Source organism: Neofelis nebulosa, chromosome 12 (genome assembly GCF_028018385.1).
Source record: "Neofelis nebulosa isolate mNeoNeb1 chromosome 12, mNeoNeb1.pri, whole genome shotgun sequence".
Classification (NCBI taxonomy): Eukaryota; Metazoa; Chordata; class Mammalia; order Carnivora; family Felidae; genus Neofelis; species Neofelis nebulosa.
Genome location: NC_080793.1, coordinates 8,777,634 through 8,796,395, shown reverse-complemented (window position 1 = coordinate 8,796,395; position 18,762 = coordinate 8,777,634). Strand labels below are relative to the sequence as shown.

At 45.7% G+C, this 18,762-nt stretch overlaps 1 protein-coding gene across 6 annotated transcripts in view; it reads left to right on the top strand.

Annotated features, from left to right (window-relative positions):
- The window catches only part of GARNL3 (GTPase activating Rap/RanGAP domain like 3), a 153,319-nt gene that overhangs the window by 51,900 nt on the left and 82,657 nt on the right, over positions 1–18,762 (top strand). For 5 of the 6 annotated variants that reach the window (XM_058694069.1, XM_058694068.1, XM_058694067.1 and 2 more), the window contains one exon: positions 17,062–17,136. The exons of the other annotated variant lie outside the window; for it this stretch is intronic. In XM_058694069.1, coding sequence (XP_058550052.1) covers positions 17,062–17,136 — 75 coding nt within the window. The remainder of the gene's footprint in view (positions 1–17,061; positions 17,137–18,762) is intronic. 6 annotated transcript variants of the gene reach the window in all.

Genomic DNA, 18,762 nt, shown 5'->3' with positions numbered 1-18,762 from the left:
CGCTGAGCCTGCTCTTGCCAAGGTCACAAAGACCTCGTCGCTACTAAATCCGCTCCTCATCTTTATCTTACAGGACCACTCTGCAGCGTGGCCCGTGGTCACCTTCTCCTCCCTCGGGGCCTCCTGTGCCTCTACTCTCTGTCCTCATCTTCCTGCCTTCCCTGCTTCACTTCCTCAGCTCCTCTTCTGCGGGGCCCCCACATTTTGATGCTCCTCAGGGTTCCGTCTCAGACACACTGCTCCCCCACTACATGCTCCTCCCTGGTGATCTCTCCTACCCCGTGGCTTCACTTACTACCTTCAGCCTGGTGACTCGCACATCCCTGTGTTCTTCCCAGTTCTCTATCCACCGCGTGTAGAACCATCTGCCCGGATGGCCACTGGATGCCTCTCTTGGGATGGCCTGCAGGCAAGTGAACCTCAACATGCCCCCAGCTGAATTCAGGCTGTCCTTCTTCCCTGCCCCCAAGCCCCTGAGTGGACGGTACTGCCTTCTTTTCAGGGGCTAATTCCAGAAACCAAACCCCACATCCAATGTCTTACCAAATCCTATTGGTTTTATGCCCTAGATGGACTTCATGCCTAAATTGTCCTTTATCCACACGGATGTGCACATACCACGCTAGACAGCCTTTTGAGTGGTAGGTAGGTAGATCCACACATACACACACACACCCATGGAAATATATATGTATGTATTTATACTAATTTAAATTCCACACTCACCTGATGCGGTATTACTACCCCCATTTTATAGATGAGATAACTGAAGTTCAGAGATTCATGAATTTGTTCAAGGTCACACAACTATTAAGTTGTAGAGCTTGCCCCCCCCCCGCCCCGCCCCACCTCATCCACAGTAGTACAGTAAAACCTTGGATCGAGAGTAACTTGTTCTGTGAGTGTTCCACAAGACGAGCCAACATTTCTAATAAAGTTTAACTTGATAAACAAGCGATGTCTTGCAATAGGAGTAGTACGTGATGCTGAACATCACATGATCACAACTGAGCCAATGATTCTTTCTCGTGCACGCAGCGGGATTGTGGGTGATGGTCTCCCATGCTCGGATACTCGGTCTCAGGCCTCCGTGTTTGACAGAGATCGGTGATTTTTCAGAATGTTGGAAGGTGCCCACAACTGGCATCGGTGTATTTTTTGTCATTTCAAAGCACCTATGGACAATCCTTTGCTTTTCCATAGAAGAGTAAGCCTAGGAATGAATGCTTTGCTTCATTCAGGTCAGGCTGCCTGCAGATATAGACCCTTTCCTCTGCTGCCTTATTGCCAGTTACATTAAATACAGTAGATGACAAGAGTTTAATAATACTGTACTGTAGTCAGCATCCGTGCAAGCATATACAATGGTTCCCCCATGCAGAGAAAAATTCCATTGAGCCAATAGATAGCAGCGTTTCCATTAGTGATAGTGAGAAGTCGTCCTACACAATAAACCTCCTCACTCTTGCCTCCTTCACACCAGCCACCGAAGGTTTTCAAAGGTAAGTGCAGGTTAATTTGTTTATTTTTCTTTATATTTTGTATTTTCTTTACTATTTTGTATTATATTACAGTATTATAATCATTTTTTATATGAATATTTTTGGGTTATGGAACGAATCGTCTGAGTTTCCGTTATTTCTTATGGGGAAATTCACTTTGACATACAAGCGCTTTGGATTACAAGCATTGTTTCCGGAACAAATTATAATTGCAAACCAAGGTTCTACTGTAAGTATCCAAAAGTTGTATTTACCGAAAAGTTATCTTGCCATGTTATGGCCTGCTCCATTGCCTCTCAAACTTTATTGTGCATAAAACTCACTTCAGGAGTCTGTTTAAACTTCAGGTTCTGATTCATTATGTCTGGGGTGGGCTGAGTAGGGCACAGTTTTTATAAGCTTCCATGGTCAAAGTGACTTCAAGGTCCTTATAGGTTTCCCATTTGATCTCTTAAGGAGATAGGAAGAGGAGAAGAACAGGAATGTTTGCTTCTGTGTACTCCCTTCTTTGTGTGACATTTATGTCATTTCCTCTTTCCCTGAGCTTCTGGCACTTTGTCTTGTCTCCCTGACATCTCAAAAGATGGCATTCAACCAGTTTTGATAAGATTACATCGAGTTTGCCAGATTTGGGGCAGTTTGGGGGGTTTTGATTTCCTTAATGCTGTAAAGAGTTCTTTCCCAAATATTCAGCTCTGTCAACATCATCTGGATGCTTACAAACAAACAAGTAGCACCACCAGCAGAAAACCTTCTGTCTGTCTCCTTTGTTTATTGAATAAAGTAGGAACTCTTTAGCCTGACGTTTAAGGCTTTCCCATAGTCTCTCTCCAGCTTGTCTTTGAAACCTTTGCTCATATGGCCCAGGATCCAGCCAAACAGGCGTTTACCTGCCATTACCCAGGTGCCTGGGGCCTCTTTATGGCTCTCTTTCCTTCTAAAATGCCTTCTCGAAATAAGCATCTGTCAGGTCTGTTTTCCAAGCAGCTTTACCTGATTCCCCCATGGGAAAGTCATCTTTCCCTCCTGAGAACCCTCCATTTCTTTGCCTTTCTCTATGACACCTGTCATATTTTACATTGTAATTATTCGTGAGCAATTTTGACTTTTCTAGTGGGCAAGGCTCATGCTTCTCTTGTTATTGTGTCCCCATTAGCTCACTGCCAGAGGTCTGCATATTAGCTTAAGAAAACGGTTTTGCTAAAAATCTGGTGTCTGATAGATTCTTTTTCTCTTCTCAGATTTTTTATATTACTTCCCAGTCTGTGTGTGTGTGTGTGTGTGTGTGTGTGTGTGTGTGTGTGTGTACATGCCAACATACTTCTAAATATACTTTTCTGATTGTAAAATGAATACGCATTTGTTATAGAAAATTTGAAATATACTGAAAAGCATAGGAAAATTAAATTCATCTATAATCCTACCACCTACAGATAATCACTATGAAGATTTACTATTATGTCCCTTTAGAAATTAAACTTATATACAAGATGAGTTTGTATATTTTATTGATATGTTTACTTAAAAACAACATATAATCGGGGCACCTAGGTGGCTCAGTTGTTTAACCATTTGACTTCGGCTCAGGCCATGATCTCGTGGGTCATAGGTTTGAGCGCTGCATCGTGCTCTGTGCTGGAAGCTCATTGCCTGGAGACTGCTTTGGATTCCGTGTCTCCCTCTCTCTCTCTCTGCCCCTCCCCTGCTCATGTTCGTTCGTTCGTTCGTTCTGTCTCTCTCTCAAAAATAAACATTAAAAAAAAAAAAAAAACAACGTATAATCTTTTTGAAAGCATAGATGCTCTTCCACAAGCAACTTTTCTCCTCCCATACAAATGTCTTCTTTCTCCTTCATGTTTGATCGCGTGGCTAAGGCCTCCAGACATAATACTGTGGTGTCCTTGTCTTAGAGTTCAGGTAAGTTTGAGGCAGTGTGTGAGGGGATCTTTTCTCGATCATTACGTATCTGAGACCATCTCAAGTAATTCCTTCCACAAGAATGACTTGGCTGGTTTTAAAATTTCTGAATTACCACCTTTGTCTCTCAAAACTTGACACATTCTGGTCTGATATTATATTCACTTCATAGGCCTTCTGTAACAAATGACCACAAAGTGGATGATTTGGAAAGTCCGAAATGTATCCTCTCACAGTGCTGGAGGCCGGGAACCTGAAATCAACATGACAGCAGAGCCTTTCTTCTCTGAATGTTCTAGGGAAAAATCCTGCCTTGTGTCTTCCAGCCTCCAGGGTTGTCTGCAGTCCCTGTCATCCTTGGGGCTTATGGCTGCCCCTCAGTCTCTGCTGCCGTCATCGCAAGGGCTTCTCCCCTCCACCCACATCAGCACCTCCCTCGCTTTTCTCCTGTGAAGACGCCAGCCCTTGGATTTCTGTCCCACCCTGATCCAGTATGACTTCGTCTTAATCACATCTGCAAAGACCCTCTTTGCAAATAAGGGCACATTCTGAGGTTCCAGATGGACGTAAATTGGGGGGACGCTATGAACCCACCATGGTCATCTTCTGCCTTACAGCCTTCCAAAGATTAGCCCGGGGCAGTTCATTTTCTTCCTTGGTGACCTTTCCTGCCTGGAGTTTTTCTCAGATTTTCTTCTTTCTTTTTTGTTTTAAAGTTTCCAGTAACTTCTGGGGTTCCTGGGTGGCTCAGCTGGTTAAGCGTCCGACTTCGGCTCAGGTTATGATCTCATGGTTTGTGAGTTCAAGCCCCGCGTCGGGCTCTGTGCTGACAGCTTAGAGCCTGGAGCCTGCTTCGAATTCTGTGTCTCCCTCTCTCTCTGCTCCTCCCTGCTCATGCTGTGTCTCTCTCTCTCCTTCAAAAATAAAGAAAAACATTAAAAAAATTTGTTGAAGTTTCCAGTAACTTCTCTGTGTGTTTCTCTTTTCATTAATTTTTGCCTAAAACATTGCATCCCTTTGATTCTTGGTCCCTGGTCTTATGTCAGGGATGAATATTTTCTTCTCTTTGATTATTGCTCATTGTCCCCCTCAAAACAGTAAGAAAGATCTTTTTTCTCTTCCCTTTATAACTGTCTTTTCTTTCTCGTTGTTTTCATTTCACTTTGTTCCTTTCCATTCTGGGGAGGCATCTTAAATAATGAATATAACACTGTTGCTGTTTTCTACAATGAACATCTTGCTTCCCGTCAGTGAGGATGTTAATCCTGCATTTGTATTTTTTGGTCTTATTTTTTGAATCCCTTCCAAAAACTTTATGCGCTTGTTGCGAAGATCATGTCTTCTGTCCTACTGAGGACAGCAACTGCCTTTCTGAAATTTTGGTTTCATGGTTAAAAAAAAAAAAAAATGGTGTGCTTTCCTTTCTGGTTTTCAAGACCATATGTAGCATTTTTTTTTTCATAGCTCCCATGTTCGGTTTTTTGTTTTGTTTTTCAATAGAAATATTCAAACAAAAACAACTCTTTGGATTTGGACCTTGTATTTTTCAACAGACAGAATATATGACTGGCCATCAGCTCTCATTGTTCTTTTGGGCACCGCGTCTTCTCTGAGCTGGAGAGCTGAATGGCCAGTGGTTGTACAAAGCTCTCTGATCAATGTCCAGTGTCTAGCTGGTGTTTGTCTTGTAAAGCTCTGTAGGAGGGAGATAGGATGTTCTCCATGCTTGGCTGTGGCTGCTCTGAACCAGCGGCTCCAGAATTTATCTGTAGAGCAGGGGCTTAGGGGGGTACAGATAGCAGCAATCTGATGGGAAAAGGGGTATGGAAGTAATGTGTGCTCAGCTCTTCACATAAGCTTGAGAAAATGGCGTCTGTGTGGATTAAAGGATAGAATGGAGATTATGACAAGGTTGAACGTCTCCATCCCAACCACCCTTGGGCGTAGTGGCAAAACTGTACTCCCAGGATGCTTTGCTCCAGGACTCCTGTCTGTCTCCCTGCCTGTGGCACTCTGCTTATGAAGACTGCGTTTTCTAACATGGACTTTCTCTCCCTCCCTCCTCACTTCCTTCCCAGTGTTTTCTTAGGATAAAAAAGAGGCGCTGGTATGGCTGCAGCTACCTTAAAATGCAGTACCCAGAGGCGCCTGGGTGGCTCAGTCGGTTAAGCATCCGACTTCGGCTCAGGTCATGATCTCGCGGTTTGTGAGTTCAAGCCCCGCATCGGGCTCTGTGCTGACAGCTCAGAGCCTGGAGCCTGTTTCAGATTCTGTGTCTCCCTCTGTCTCTCTCTGACCCTCCCCCCCGTTCATGCTCTGTCTCTCTCTCTCTCTGTCTCAAAAAAAAAAAACCAAAAAACGTTTAAAATGCAGTACCCATGCAGTAGAAGGACGACTCCCGGTGTTTTATTGTTATTCTTCATATAGACCCAACATCTCTCAGCTAAGACGAGACCGTGGAGGGAGGAATAAAGTGCCCTCCAGCTTTCTGTGCTGACCACAGATTTGCTCTATGTCAGGCAACAAAGTTCATGAGCAAATGTGTTTCTCCGTTCTTCTCCATTGGCCATATAGTAAGTAGGAAAAGCCCTGCGATTTTGGCCAGGGGATGGGCAGCCTTTCTTCAGACCCATGAGTTGTCATCCTTCATGCTGAATCTTCACAGGTATTTTGCTGGGAAGCTGTGTATCAAGGACTGATGGCCAGATACTGTTTTAATGAGGAAGCCAAGACAGATGTATTTTGAGATGGAAGGTCAAATGTCAGCACTGCCATTTTACTGAGAAGTGTGGCCTCAGATTTGTCAGTAAAATAGGTGGAGAGGTCATCTCTTTGAAGAAAGGGTGTGTCTGCAATGATGACTTGGTGACTGACGAGCCGGGACAACGTGGGAGGTGTCCTGGAAAGTGAGACGAGAACGGAGAAAGGAATTAGGGAGTGGTAATTAAGGTCTAGCCAGGGTCAAGTAGCCTGAGCTTGTAGGCCTCTTCTCATGGAAACTTGTGTGTCTCTGAACACAGAAGAGCAAGAGCGAGGGCGTCCTTGTAGGAGGTGGTTGAGAGCTGGGGCTTGGCGTGGGAGCATGAGGTTGTGTTGGTAAGCGTAGCGTTGCCATAACTGACCACGGGTGCCAGCCAGGACATTTACCAAAAGGGCCAAAGTGGGTTACAAGCTACGTATGTGATGACAGAGCTATGGCAGTGTGAGTGAGAACGTGTTTGGGGTTTTAGTCATGGTAAAGCCATGAAATAAGTGAGATCATTGGATTTGAGAAAGCAGAGGACATGTGCTCAAGACAGCAGGTGAATCCTTGTGATGGATGCTGCATTTGCTGAGGGTGGTGGCCAGGGATGATGATGACGATGAAGAGTCTGAGCCCAGATCTGAGGCCTCGGTGGTTCTCTCTCGACCAACATCTATTCTCCTGGCTGGAGGATCATCTAACCAACCTGGGTGGTCTGACCTGCGTGCTGGTGGCCAGCACTCCAGCTGCCCGGGCCCCCAAGTCTTCTCCCTGTCCCTTGGCACAAGCAGGATAGGATCAAGGTGAGGAGAGGGAGAAAGAGAGCATCTTTGGTCCCTCTACCCTGCCCCTTGCCTCTCCCTGCAGGAGAAGTGAATCAAGAGTGACTAGGAGACGGGCTCCAGGTGCAGCACTCACCAGTCGGGGGATGGTTCATTGTACCCATCTTTAGGCCCTATTTACCTCTGCTCCCCACCTTTTTTTTTTTTTTTTTTTTTGCTGAAGTATAGTTAACATACAGTGTTATATTAGTTTCAGGTGTAGAAAATGATTCAACAATTTTTTTAAACATTTATTTATTTTTGAGACAGAGAGAGACAGAGCATGAACGGGGGAGGGTCAGAGAGAGAGAGGGAGACACAGAATCTGAAACAGGCTCCAGGCTCTGAGCTGTCAGCACAGAGCCCGACGTGGGGCTTGAACTCACAGACCGCGAGATCATGACCTGAGCTGAAGTCAGCCGCTTAACCGACTGAGCCACCCAGGTGCCCCGATTCAACAATTTTTTTAGAGTTTATTTATATTGAGAGAGGGAGGGAGGGAGGGAGAGAGAGAGAGAGAGAGAGAGAGAATGAGAATGAATGAATCCCAAGGAGGCTCTACACTGTCAGCACAGAGCCTGATGCCAGTCTGATGTGCTAGGTCTGATTCAGTTACTGCGAAGCTTCACTTTCCCTTGCACGTGGTGATTTAGGTCCTTTGGCCTGTCCTTCACTTTGGTCTTTCCTTTATGATAGACCTGGTAGGATTTCCTGGAAGTTCCTTGCTTGAGTCATGAACCTCTGGTTTCCAGAACTGGCATCCATCTTGCCTGCATTTTTATATTCCTTTGGTCGTTTCAGTAGGAATTTGGCCTCGGCCCATTCACATATTTTTTATTTGCAAAGTATTTAGTGAACATTTATACCGTCAGACAGTGTGCTTAGCTTTGGGGATGCAGTGGGGAGAAAAACCAACATAATCGCTGTCTCCATGGAGCTTATCGTTGGGGAGTAGAGGGAGCACATGAGAAGAAACAGCATGAATCAAGTAATCACACAAAGAAATGTAACTCACAACTCAACAGGACTGCTCTAGAACTTTTCCCAGGCGGCAAGGGCACGGAAGTCCCCTGACTGCAGTGAATTTGAAAGGTGAGCAGGAGTTCTTTAGGGGAAAATGGGAGAGGCCTTCCTTGCAGGTCCTCTGGTGAGAAGGAGCAGTGTGGACAGAGGTGAGATCGTGGGACAGTCACAGATGCAGTTTGCCAAAATCGCCCGGCTACGGTGTGCAGCCTGGGTCGGAGAGAAGCAAGGGTGCCTGGGTGCCTGTGAGATCATGACCTGGGCCAAAACCAAGAGACAGACGCTTAACCAAATGAGTCACCAGGTGCCCCAACAACTGTTTTTGATGGAAACATTTAAACTTTCTTTCATTCCTTCCGAGTAGTACTTTTTTTTTTTTTTTTTTAATTTTTTTTTTTCAACGTTTTTATTTATTTTTGGGACAGAGAGAGACAGAGCATGAACGGGGGAGGGGCAGAGAGAGAGGGAGACACAGAATCGGAAACAGGCCCCAGGCTCCGAGCCATCAGCCCAGAGCCTGACGCGGGGCTCGAACTCACGGACCGCGAGATCGTGACCTGGCTGAAGTCGGACGCTTAACCGACTGCGCCACCCAGGCGCCCCCCGAGTAGTACTTTTTAAGTCAGGTGTGTGCGTGTGCGTGCACGTGTGCCTGTGATTTGCATAGACAGAGTCAAAGGGGTTTTCTTGACTCGTATTTGTAGTTAAATTAAAAAAAAAATAATCTGCTTCTGTTGGAAATCATTTCTCAAAGGTTCTGTACACCTTCCAGAATAAATTTCATTATAGCGATGAAACCTTCTCCAGTTCCCCCGGGCACAGTTGGTCTCTCCAGCCCCTGACCTCCCCCAGCACCCCATTCTTGCTACCGTTATGACATTTAACCAGGTTGTGTGGTGATTTATCTGTTTATATGTGTGCTTCTCTCCCACTAGGCTTTGGGCTCCTCCAGGGCAACGATCATGTTGCATTTGTCTTTATAAGTTCAGCAGTTAGTACAGGCCCTGAAAAATAGGTTCTCGCTACTGTTTGCTAGATAGACAAATGTTTTTTGTTTTTTGTTTTTTGTTTTTTGTTTTTCAACGTTTATTTTATTTTTGGGACAGAGAGAGACAGAGCATGAACGGGGGAGGGACAGAGAGAGAGGGAGACACAGAATTGGAAACAGGCTCCAGGCTCCGAGCCATCAGCCCAGAGCCCGACGCGGGGCTCGAACTCACGGACCGTGAGATCGTGACCTGGCTGAAGTTTTTTTAATTTTTTTTTTTTTTTTTGATAGACAAATGTTTAAACAGAGCTTACAAGCATTTAAATTAAGCTTTAAAACAGTTTAATCATACTAACCATAATAATCAGGGAATTATATTTATTTTATTTTTTATGAATATACTTTATTGTCAAATTGGCTTACATGCAACACCCAGTGCTCATCCCAACAAGTGCTCTCCTCAATGCCCATCACCGTTTTTCCGCTCTTCCCCACCCCCCATCCACCCTCAGTTTGTTGTCTGTATTTAAGAGTCTCTTGTGGTTTGCCTCCCTCCCTCTCTGTAACTATTTTTTCCCCTTTCCTTCCCCCACGGTCTTCTGTTAGTTTCTCAAATTCCACATATGAGTGAAAACATATGATATCTGTCCTTGTCTGACTTATTTCATTTAGCATAATACCCTCCAGTTCCATCCATGTTGCTGCAAATGGCATGATTTCATTCTTTCTCATGGCCAAGTAGTATTCCATGGTATATATAAACCACATCTTTATCCATTCATCAGTTGATGGACAATTAGGCTCTTTCCATAATTTGACTACTGTTGAAAGCGCTGCTATAAACACTGGGGTACATGTGCCAATCAGATAATTTTATATTAATCATCTGATTAGTATATATGTTGTTATAACATTTATTGAGCACTCCCTATGCCCAGGCACTGTTTTATATTATTGGATGTTCTCCATAAGACTGGAAGTGGCTACAATCATTGTCCCTATTTTAGAGGTAAACTAAAATTTAGAGAGGAAAAATTGAGTGATTTGCCCAAGGTCACACAACTAATAAGTGCAGAACTGGGATTTGAACCTAAACAGTTGGATGTTGAAACTCACACTCGGAACCACTCATTGTAAAGAAAGGAAATGAGGAGGGAAGTGTGTAGAAATCTGGTGTCTGGTTGGCTCCGTTGGTTAAGCATCCAACTTTGGCTCAGGTCATGATCTCACAGTTCTTGAGTTCGAGCCCCGCATCAGGCTCTGGGCTGACAGTTTGGAGGTCAGAGCCTGGAGCCTGCTTCAGATTCTGTGTCTTCCTCTCTCTCTGCCCCTGCCCTCCACCCACCCTTTCTCTTAAATAAATAAACTTTTAAATATTTATTTATTTTGAGAGAGAATGAGCCGGGAGAGGGGCAGAGAGAGAAGGAGAGAGAGAATCCCATGAACTGTGAAATCATGATCTGAGCTGAAGCCAAGAGTTGGATGCTTCACCGACTGGAGCCACCCCAGTGCCCCTTTAAAAAAAAAAAATTGCTTTAAGAAATCTGAAATACCAATTTTTAAGATGTATATTAACTTTTTGAGATATTTTTTCTAGGTTAAAATACTGTTTCTGTGATTTATATACCTGAATGTGAAGTACACAGTGCATGATAAACAGAGATCCTGGGCTGAGGGGGGGCACCTGGGTGGCTCAGTCATTTAAGCTTTCAACTCTTGATCTCAGCTCAGGTCACGATCTTGTGGTTTGTGGGATCGGGACTGCCAGAGATTCTCTCTCTCCCTCTCTCTCTTCCCCTCCCCTGTGCACGTGCTCTCTCTCTCTAAAAATAAGCAAATAAACTTTTAAAAAAAAGAGAGAGAGAGATCCCAGGGAATCCTAGAATGGAAACAGACACCAGCCCCAAGAACCAAAGCAATTAAGAGAAAAAGAGCCTTTTGTTTTTGAAAAATTACATATTCATATTAACATAGGAAATATTCTCATTTAATTGCCTATAATATTAAACGAATAATACTGTTACTTACAGCAATGAATAACATTTTATGCTTCCTGTTTTTAATTTTTTTTCTTTTAAATTAATTTGTTAAATCATACAAATGGATGTAATTGTTTGGATATTACCTTTTTTTCCAGAAACAAAACATCTATTACATTGAACACAGTTTAGTGTTAAATGAATCTGTTATGGTTTGGCTGAGTTTGGACCAAAGCCTCTACTCAAGATGTTAAATTTCCATGAATTTCCAGCGTTTTTAGTGTATTTAACTAACTGAAGGAATTTCAGCCTGAGAAACCGGTTTGGTCCCAGTCACCCAGAGTGACCTCCATGTCCAGCACGTCACAGTCCTGTCGGACAGAACTTTCTGGGACTGTGGCAATTTGTGATTTGTACCGTCTAGTCTAGTAGCCACGTGGAAACACCAAGCATCCGAGTGTCACTAGTGCAACTGAGGAAGCGAACTTTATTATCTTTTCTTGGAAGTGATGGAAAAATAAATTTAAATGGGGCTGGTGGCTGCAGTATTGGGCAGGGCAAGAACTCTGAAGGAATCCCTCGCTAGCCAAATGGTCGTCTGATTCACCGCCTTTTTTCTCTCTCTTGGGCAGCTTTCCTCAGCACGGCCCTTCCTTTGGCGTATGACCAAATCACAGATGGGAGACAAGATAAAGGAAAATAAAATGAAAATCCCGTCCCCTTTTCTATCACTGATGTCACATACATGTGAACCCCCTTTCCCTGAACTTCTGCATCAAAACGAATGCAAAGGGATTCTGCTCCTTTCTTCTTTGAGGGGACCCTTGGCCGCCTCCCTGTGAGTGAGCATGTGCTGTCATGTGGGGGACGGGGCCCTGGCCTCTCAGAAGCCCCTCTGAGCCAGGGCCCCCTCTGTGGGGCCATGTTCTTTTTTTTAAAATTTTTTTTTTTCAACATTTTTTATTTATTTTTGGGACAGAGAGAGACAGAGCATGAACGGGGGAGGGGCAGAGAGAGAGGGAGACACAGAATCGGAAACAGGCTCCAGGCTCCGAGCCATCAGCCCAGAGCCTGACGCGGGGCTCGAACTCACGGACCGCGAGATCGTGACCTGGCTGAAGTCGGACGCCTAACCGACTGCGCCACCCAGGCGCCCCTGTGGGGCCATGTTCTGACTACCGCCCCAGCTCTACATGTAGCCACTGGTATTTCATTTCTGAAACCAGTTTTCATTTTGTATATCTTCCTGGAGAATGTCCGTTTCCTTGAAGGTTTTGGTAATGCTCGCGTCATCTCATGGAGCATTCTATCCAGCTTTAAAAAAAAAAATCTCTTTCTTCTTAGTTATATTTTCTACATTATGGCTCTGCATTTGTGTTTGTTCCTTGCTTTTTAAAATCAGACTTGCTCGTGATTTCTTGGATGTGTTTATTGATTCTACTGTCTTTTTGAATCTCTAATTTCTACTCTGATATTTTTATTGATTCCTTCCCCTTGCTTTCCTTGGGATTTGTTCATTGTTCTTTTTGGTATCTCCTAGAGGAAAAGTTGAGGCACACGGGCCTAGCTCCCTACATGCCACCTGGGACTTGGAGCCACCTTCAAGCGAAAGGAATTAAGTCAGACAGCCACCTTGAGGGACACTGGTCTAGCCATGAGCCCAGCTATGCTCCATTACTGTAGAAGTTGGCTGGAGTGTATCTTGGTGGTAGCCAGAACCCTGCACCCCATAGGAAGAGCTGGGGCAGGGGACTTCTGCATTGTATGGTATCGGACATTTAGATGGGTTCTGACAGACACTTTCATTCCTGAGTCAGATCTTCCAATGATGGGGAGAGTTTCAATTTCCTGTAGTTTCAATTGGCCAGATCACAGGTATGAGGAATAACAGAAAAGAAACTGTGGACAGAAATAGCTTCTCTGCTGCATCAGAAGGATTTTTTTTCTGCATCGCTATCGTCCTCCTCGCCAAGTTCATTGGAGCACTGTTTCCTTTCGCGTCGGCTGGTGTTCCAGTCTTCATCAGGACCAGCCAGCCTGGTACCTTCTGCTTTATTTAGCCAGCTGCCCAGACCAGCTGTGAGGGGGAGCCCTGGGACTGCCATTCTGCGTGCCAGCACCAAATCACTTCGCCAGCGTGACCTATAAGTCACCTGCCCACCTACTGCCCTCACACCCACACTCACCTGAGGCAGGCCCTGCCAGCAGGAGCTCAGGGTGCCAGTCTGATGTGCTAGGTCTGATTCAGTTACTGCGAAGCTTCACTTTCCCTTGCACGTGGTGATTTAGGTCCTTTGGCCTGTCCTTCACTTTGGTCTTTCCTTTATGATAGACCTGGTAGGATTTCCTGGAAATTCCTTGCTTGAGTCATGAACCTCTGGTTTCCAGAACTGGCATCCATCTTGCCTGCATTTTTATATTCCTTTGGTCGTTTCAGTAGGAATTTGGCCTCGGCCCATTCACATATTTTTTATTTGCGAAGTATTTAGTGAACATTTATACCGTCAGACAGTGTGCTTAGCTTTGGGGATGCAGTGGGGAGAAAAACCAACATAATCGCTGTCTCCATGGAGCTTATCGTTGGGGAGTAGAGGGAGCACATGAGAAGAAACAGCATGAATCAAGTAATCACACAAAGAAATGTAACTCACAACTCAACAGGACTGCTCTAGAACTTTTCCCAGGCGGCAAGGGCGCGGAAGTCCCCTGACTGCAGTGAATTTGAAAGGTGAGCAGGAGTTCTTTAGGGGAAAATGGGAGAGGCCTTCCTTGCAGGTCCTCTGGTGAGAAGGAGCAGTGTGGACAGAGGTGAGATCGTGGGACAGTCACAGATGCAGTTTGCCAAAATCGCCCGGCTACGGTGTGCAGCCTGGGTCGGAGAGAAGCAAGGGTGCCTGGGTGCATCAACCTGCTAGGAGGCGGTTGCAGTCATCTGGGGGAAAGATGACAGTGACTTGGGTGCGGATGCCGGTGGTAGAGACGGGAAAGGCGAGAGAGTTAACCAGGTCAGCCTGAGGCCCAAGTTCAGTGCCTGTGGGTTTCGGGCTCGTAAGTTCAGAGGGAGCCAGATTCCTTCCAGCCATCAGATCGTTGAACATGTTCTTCCTTTCTGCTTCTTGAACCTTTGAAGCAAGACAAGCAATAACCTTCTTGTTCTGATCTCAGCACAGGAAAGGGCATTATTGCCTGTGCCCGTCAGTGTCTGGAATATAGTGGTAGACATTCTGCATTTGTTATATGAGTGAATGAGTGAATCAGTGAATGACTGTCAGCTCTTCTCCCGAGCCTTTGAATTCTGGTTGTTACCAGCTCCAGCAAGGACTGTATCTACCAACCTCTAATTCAGGGGAGTGCTCATCCTCCTGTCTCTTTATACACCTGTGTCAGACGTAATTAATTGACTGCAGCTCTCTTTCCTCTCCAGATGCGACCTCAGAACACTTCTCCCAAAGCCCCTGAGGCAGCCTACACCAAGAACACTTGACTTGAAACCTGTTTGCTGTGGCCTAAATTTTAATATTTTAACAGACCATGAGTAGAAGCTCATAGGCAAAGAAGAAATTGACACTGAATCCTCTATACTTCCCCCTGTGAAAATGGCAGTGATGCCAGGAGAACTACGTTCATCTTGCCCTTATACTTTAGAATCGGCCTCTCTAAACTAGGCAACAGCCTGCCAGACCTCACTTTTGACATTCACTGCAGAGTACAGGGGTCCCCAGGGCTACTCTCAGGTTCAATCATTTGCCAAAAGGAGACTCACAGAGTCTAGGTAAGGCTGTTAAACTCGTTTATGGTTTATTACAGCAAAAGGTTACAGATTAGGATCAGCCAAGGGAACAGGCACGAGGGACAGAATCCAGGAGGGTTCCACATGCAGCTTCCTGGTGTCCTCTCCCAGTGGGGTCACGGACAGCATTAACTCCTCCTGGCAAGGACATGTGGCAGTACATGCACCAGGGAGGCTCACCTGAGCCTTGGTGTCCAGAGGTAGATCTCATACCGTGTAACCCAAAGCCCCCACCACAACTCATGTTCTTCTCCTGTACGGCTCAAAGTCCCAGGTAAATAGACACTCCTGCAGAACATTTCCAGGGCTCAGAGATCACCTCTCCGAAGTCGAGGCCAAAGGCCACACTTCCGTTGGGCAGGGTTAAGTTCTTTTTTTTTAATATTTATTTTTGAGAGAGAGAGTGTGTGCGCAACTGAGTAGGGGAGGGGCAGAGAGAGGGAGACAGATCCAAAGCAGGCTCCACGCTGTCAGCATAGAGCCCGATGCGGGGCTTGAACCCACGGACTGTGAGATCATGACCTGAGCCAAAGTCAGACACTTAACCGACTGAGCCACCCAGGTGCCCCAGGCAGGGATAAATTCTATACCACAAAGTCTCTGTGGCTCATCTTCAGTTTACCGACCATGGAATAATCTGATGCCATAAATAGCTAAACATACATATAAAAATCCTTTCATTTATTTTTAGAAATGGTTTTGCAGGATAAAGAATAGGTTTAAAACCTGCGCCTTTTCGTGGACTTTCCATGGTGGACCGTTAGGTAAGGATAATGGGTTTCTGAAGTCTGTCTGCCTGTGTTCACATCCCCAGGCCTACCACGTACTAACCAGTATGTGACTACAACTGGTTATTTTATTTACCTTTCTCTGCCTCAGTTTCCTCATTGGTAAATGAGAACAGTGATGGTACCCACCTGTTTTGCTGTTTTGAGAGTTAAATGAGACAATGCATGTGAAGGTCAGAAGAGTACAGGGCGTGGATAAACGCTCAATAAATAATAGATACCGTTGGGGCGCCTGGGTGGCTCAGTCGGTTGAGTGTCCGACTTCGGCCCAGGTCATGATCTCGCGGTCTGTGAGTTTGAGCCCCGTGTCGGGCTCTGTGCTGACAGCTCAGAGCCGGGAGCCTGCTTCGGAGTCTGTGTCTCCCTCTCTCTCTGCCCCTCCCCCACTCATGCTCTGTCTCTCTCTCTCTCTCTGTCAAAAATAAACATTTAAAAAAAAATTTTTTAAATAGATACTGTTATTTTTATAATTATCGTGGAAAAGATTTATAAGCCTTTTGCAAATCGTTGTCCTTGGGAAGTTTTCCCCTGATTTTCTTCCATTTCCACACCTTCATGTCTCTCAACACAAGCAAAACTACGAGCTAACAATCTTTCTTAAGAAATTGTGTATGTGTTTGACCAGGTGAGTCTTGAGTTAGGTAAGAAGTGTCCCCCACCCCTGCCAGGGCAAGCACTTTCTAATGAGTCTGGGAAATGGAAATTTTTGCCACATCTTTGCTACAAATTGTGGACAGATTTAAAGTTAAAAAAAAAAAAACAACAACAACAAAAAAAAACATGTCATTTTCCCAAGTTGCTACTGAGAAATCTAGGCATTTTGGGAGAAAATAAATGAAATCTTGAATCAGTAATTTTAGGACTGATGCACCAACGCCCGATCTCACTCATGTCACCCTACCGGTGAGCTTCTTGAAGGCGGCCTATTTGCAAGCATCATGTTGCCAGAGCTCACATTGAGCCCGCCTTCCTGGGAAGGGGCTAATTGGCCTTGTGGAGACTGTTTAAAACTGAGGCGCAAGAGCTTTCTGTGATGTTAGTAGAGGCTTGAGTTCATGCCAGCCATTAATTGTTTTTTAGGCTTTCCTGTGAAGACGGCCGAACTTGAGACTTGGCTTTCACTTTTGCCATCTGTGAGCTGCACTTGTCCACATGTGATGTGTATTAAGGTTGTTTTTCCAGGGAGAATTACTTTAATATTTGTTCAGTTTTGGAATATGTCCATGTTTAGATTTTATTTAAATGTTCACGTTTAGATTTGATGCTCTTGTTTCCCTCCTCTTGTGGGTTGTAGGGGGCAGGGAGTCCTCACTCTTCAGCTTCCTAAAGACTGTGGGGGCCGACTGTGTGAGGGCTTGGCTGACAGAGCTTCAGAAAAACCGTTCTCTTCTAGGCTGGGCCCTCCAGCTCTCGTAGGATTTGGCTTACTTATAGGACGGACACAGACGGACAGAAGGGGCTTTCCACATGGTGACCCAGCTACCTAACTGAGAGCTCTCTTGTCTCCTAGCTTATTTCTAGTGACGCCGATGGAGCCATCCAAAGGGCTGGAAGATTCAGAGTGGAAAATGGCTCCTCAGATGAGGTAAGGAAGCCCCGTCCCCCTGTATTGTCACTAAGCACGTGATTATAGCCCCAGGAGCTAAGCCATGGCTGTAGCACCTGCGATACAGCAGTGAGGCATTTGTGATGCTCGTTACCACAGAACACTTGCCTCAGTGCAGCCTAGGAAGAGCTAAATGGAGCTCTTTAGAGCTTCACTTGAAGCAGACATGAAGGGAAAAATGCCATGATTCTTTGTACGAACGGTGCTGGTAATAGGGTGATGCAGACCCTTTAGAAGATCTTTAATAGGGCCACCTGGGTGGCTCAATCGGTTGAGCGTCCGACTCCAGCTCAGGTCATGATCTCTTGGTTCACGAATTGGAGCCCTGCTTCAGATCCTGTGTGTCCCCCCTCGCTGCCCCTCTCTCGCTTGCACTCTCTCAAAAATAAACATTTAAAAAAAAAAAAAAGAAAAAGATCTATAATAAAGCCAGGGAGACATAAAGGTAGTCTGCCAGCAGTGGAACCGAAGAAGAATTCACAGCCATGACACCTTTTGTGTTTGGCCCCAGAATCCCAGCTCTTCCCCTTGGCCAAGCTAGTCAGCTTGGCTGTGCCGCGGGAGCAACACAGGGCTCAGGAGAGAGAGGCAAGAGTCACTGCAGTTACCACATGTTGTCTTTATCCCAAGAAGACACCAGGGCAGGGTGCCTGTCCACCGTCCCTGGGCCCAAGCCCTCTTTCTGGGGTCTCCTGGTCTTCCTTGCTGCCGGCCGCAGGGATGCACCTTCCTGGTCTTTCTTCAGACTTCCACTGCCCACTCTACTCTTTGAGGTCTGCCTCCCAGAACTACACACAGAGTCTGGTGTAATCCCCCATTTTCCTTCTCTGCTCCCTCTCTGAGAGACAGGCCGTCAGAGTGCTTTAGCAGCCCCTAGCCCAGCTTTGGAGTCAGACAAGCCTGGGTTCAAGTTATACCTCCCCTACCTTCTAGCAGTATGTCCCTGAGCAAGTGACCCAGCCTTTCCGAGCCTCGGTTTCTTCATCTATAAAATGTAAGTGTCTCAGGATTATTGAAAAGAATAAGTGAGCCAAGCTGATAAGGCGGTTGGAACTGTGCCCGCCATCTAGTACGCACTCAATAAGCGGTAGCTGTAAGAGTGATCGTGGTTGTGGTTGTTAACACGATCGCCGCTGTCTTGCCAGCCTTGCTTTCCTGACCACCTCCTTAATCAGATTCTTGGTGAAAGGCCGTGGATTTAACTTGAAAGGCCACAGCATTCGGGAGATTCTCTCTCATCTCAGCTGTGGCCTTAACTTCACATACCCAGACATGGTATCCTCGCCATTGCTCCGTGAGGCATGAGGAGGCCATCCCGTCTTAGGCCAGACCTCTGAATAGGCGCCCACGTACTCCTTTTCCAAAATGATGTCAGCTGACCCACGCAGAGGAAGGAACTCCCAGGGGAATTTGCTTCTGAAGCTTGGAAACAGCCCTCCCCAAATGGCCCAGCTCCTGAAATAAGCCAGTCTTATTATCGCAGACTCGGGCAGCCAACTGTGTCCCAGGAGCTAAGCCAGAAGCAGAAACACTTAAGTCTTCATTTTCCAGTGCTCACAAAGCTAGCAGCCACCGTGCTGAGTTTCTAGTTTGAAAACCTAAGTG